Source organism: Chiloscyllium plagiosum, unplaced genomic scaffold, assembly GCF_004010195.1.
Source record: "Chiloscyllium plagiosum isolate BGI_BamShark_2017 unplaced genomic scaffold, ASM401019v2 scaf_5707, whole genome shotgun sequence".
Classification (NCBI taxonomy): Eukaryota; Metazoa; Chordata; class Chondrichthyes; order Orectolobiformes; family Hemiscylliidae; genus Chiloscyllium; species Chiloscyllium plagiosum.
In genome coordinates, this window is record NW_025213195.1 from 15,835 (window position 1) to 19,380 (window position 3,546).

General features: G+C 47.7%; 1 protein-coding gene across 1 annotated transcript in view; it reads right to left on the bottom strand.

Moving 5' to 3' along the window:
* Positions 1 to 9: 9 nt before the first annotated feature.
* Positions 10 to 3,546, bottom strand: part of LOC122547569 (alanine--glyoxylate aminotransferase 2, mitochondrial-like) — a gene marked incomplete at its 3' end in the record, with an annotated part of 14,574 nt that continues 11,037 nt past the window's right edge. The window contains exon 3 of the mRNA XM_043686184.1: positions 10 to 114. Within this exon, the coding sequence (XP_043542119.1) occupies positions 10 to 114 (105 nt within the window). The remainder of the gene's footprint in view (positions 115 to 3,546) is intronic.

Consider the following 3,546-nt stretch of genomic DNA (forward strand, 5'->3'; position numbering starts at 1 on the left):
CAAAGGCACAGTGTCTCCCACCTCATCAGAAATGTATAATCCACCCCGTTCTCGGATAATCTCAGCAACCTCCTTCAGAAACCCCTTCGGGTATTGGACCGTCCCATTAACGCCCTGTGGGAAGACAGAATCACACAAACTGTTACAGTGCAGGCCATTCAGCCTACAGTGTTCCTACCAGCCCATGAAGTGAGTATCATTTCTGCCCGAATCAGCTTCTATTACAATCCCATCTGAAGGTGAATGAGCTGGAGGAGTGTGGGAAAGCAGAGCCCAGCCTCGGAAATGGCTTTGTCCCTGCTCCCTGGACAGGAGATGCTCAGTGGGTCATCTCAATTTGATGCCTATCATTTAAATGTTCTAGAAAATGATGGTTCGAGTTTAATAAAACTATAAAAAACAGGCAACAGATAGTTGAGCAAATTATTTAAGGAGTTAATTAAAATAAGTAACAAATGGCAGGACAGGTGTTGTGTAGTGGCAGCAGTATGTGAGGTCTCCTGGATGCCAGTGTGATCTGGGCAAACTCAGCCCTGAGAGCATGGTGCACAGCAGGTACAGTGTGGTCAGGGGCATTGACAGCGTCTTTGACAACCAAGGGCAGGGAAAGCTTCTTTAATTCACTTGTGAGATGTGGGGGTCACTGCTGGGCCCAGCCGTCCCTAGTTGCCCCTTGAGAAGGTTGGGGTGAGCTGACCTCTTGACCCGCTGCAGTCCACGTGCTGTAGGGTGACCCACAATGCCCTTAGGGAGGGAATTCCAGGATTCTGACCCAGCGATAGTGAAGGAACGGTGATATATTTCCAAGTCAGGATGGTGAGGGGCTTGGGGAACTTGCAGGGGGTGGTGTTCCCATGTATCTGCTGCCCTTGTCCTTTTAGATGGAAGTGGTCATGGGGTTTGGAAGGTGCTGTCTGAGGGTCTTTGGTGAGTTTCTGCATCTTGTAGCTGGTACACACTGCTGCTACTGAGGGTCGGTGGGGGAGGGAGGGGATGTTTGAGGATGTGGCGCCAATCAAGCGGCTGCTTTGTCCTGGATGGTGTTGAGCTTCTTGAGTGTTGTTGGAGCTGCCCCCATCCAGGGGCAAGTGGGGAGGATTCCAACAACACTCAAGAAGAGATTGCTGAGAGAGGTCAGGGAGCGAATTGTAGAGAAATGTTTCAGGCCTCTCTGAACATAGGACTAGTCTTGTGAGACTGGAGCATTGTAAATGTGATGCTGTTGTTTAAGAAAGAGACGAAGATAACCCAGGAAACTACAAACCCGTCAGCTCGACATCAATAGGAAGAAAACTGATGAAGGCCATCATATGGGATAAGACAAGTCTATACTTTGAGGAAAGTCAGTTAATATGGACATGGCTTTGTCAAGGGCAGGCCATATCTGACAAATTTAGTTGAGTTCTTTGATGAGGTGACACAGGCAGTGGGTGAGGGTAATGCTGTGGATGTTGTATGTTTGAACTTTGGAAGGTATTTATTACAGAGCCACCTGACAGGTTGACTGATGGGTTCTTGACAATATGGATTAGGAGTTGGCAAAAAGATAGAAAGCAGAGGGTTGGTGTAGATGGACATTTCTCAGACTGGAGGCAAGATGAAAGGGGTGTTTCTCAGGGAATGGCCTTTTCTGATTTATATAAACAGTGTGGAGATGGGTGTTGCGAGCAAAATCTCTCAATGTGCAGATGGCACGAAGCTAAAGGGAGAATAGTGAATTGTGAGGAGTTTTGAGGGATATTAGCAAGTTGGTCCCAATGGGCAGACACCTGGCAGATCAATTTCAATGCAGAGAAATGTGACAGAATACATTTCATTGGACGCTACCCAGAGAGGCGATCCCAGCTCAATAGGATAACATGGGAGGGGGGGACAGGACAGGTGCAGAGGGACCTTGGGGTTCATGTACATGCTTCTCTGAAGGGGGTCAGACAAGCTGAAACCGTTCGTAAGCAGCTTATAGGATCCTTGGGATTCTAAACAGAGGCATAGAGTATAACATCAAGGAAGTGATGCAATACCTCCACAAGTCATTGGTTGGACCACATTTGGAGTACTGCGTTCAGTTCTAGGCACCTTATTTAAGGAAAGATTTCAAAGCCCTGGAGAGAGTCCAAAGGAGATGGAAGAAACTGATTCTGGGAATGAGGGATTTTACATACATGGAGAGATTAGAGAGGTTGGGCTCAGTCTCTTCAGAGCTGAGCAGATTAAGAGCTGACCTTACTGAGGTGTATAAAATCCTGAGCCACCTTGAAAGGGTAAAGAGGGATATTCTGCTGCTGCTAGTCAGTATATCAGTAACTAGGGGTCACAATTTCAACATTATCAGCAAGACAGCTCCAAGTGAGATGAGGAGAACATTTTTTCCGCAGAGAGTTGTTCACACAGAGCTGGGTATATATTTGAAAGCAATGGAATTAGCGAGCTATAGGGACAGGGTTGGAGAGTGGGACTAGCTGGGCAACTCTTTTGGAAGCTGGCACAAATATGATGGGTCGAGTGGCCTCCTTCTGTACTGTACAATTCTATGATTCAATGCCTTGTAACTTATAGATGGTGGACAGGCACTGGGGAGTCAGGTGATGGGTTCCTCATCGCAGTATTCCTAACCTCAGAACTGTTCTTGTAGCCGCTATGTTTATGTGATGAGTCCAGTCAAGTTTCTGATTAATGGTAACCCCCAGGATGTTGATGTTGGGGTATTCAGTGATGACAACATCATTGAATGTCAAGCCAATTATTATTATTATTATTATTATTGGAGACGGTCATTGCTTGATATTTGTGTAGAATGAATTTATGAACCACCTATCAGTCCAACTCTGCTTATTGCATTGACACCAATGTACCCATTGGAGCTGTCATCCTGACCCAGTTTAGCAGATTCTGAATTGTCCTATACATCACCCCAGCAAACCACTAGAGCATCGAAATACCCATTCACTCCCATTCTACACCGTCCCAATGGACCCAAACCCCTTCCCATTCACTCCCGCTCTACACCATCCCAATAGACCCAAACCCCTTCCCATTCACTCCCGCTCTACACCATCCCAATAGACCCAAACCCCTTCCCATTCACTCCCGCTCTACACCATCCCAATAGACCCAAACCCCTTCCCATTCACTCCCGCTCTACACCATCCCAATAGACCCAAACCCCTTCCCATTCACTCCCGCTCTACACCATCCCAATAGACCCAAACCCCTTCCCATTCACTCCCGCTCTACACCATCCCAATAGACCCAAACCCCTTCCCATTCACTCCCGCTCTACACCATCCCAATAGACCCAAACCCCTTCCCATTCACTCCCGCTCTACACCATCCCAATAGACCCAAACCCCTTCCCATTCACTCCCGCTCTACACCATCCCAATAGACCCAAACCCCTTCCCATTCACTCCCGCTCTACACCATCCCAATAGACCCAAACCCCTTCCCATTCACTCCCGCTCTACACCATCCCAATAGACCCAAACCCCTTCCCATTCACTCCCGCTCTACACCATCCCAATAGACCCAAACCCCTTCCCATTCCCT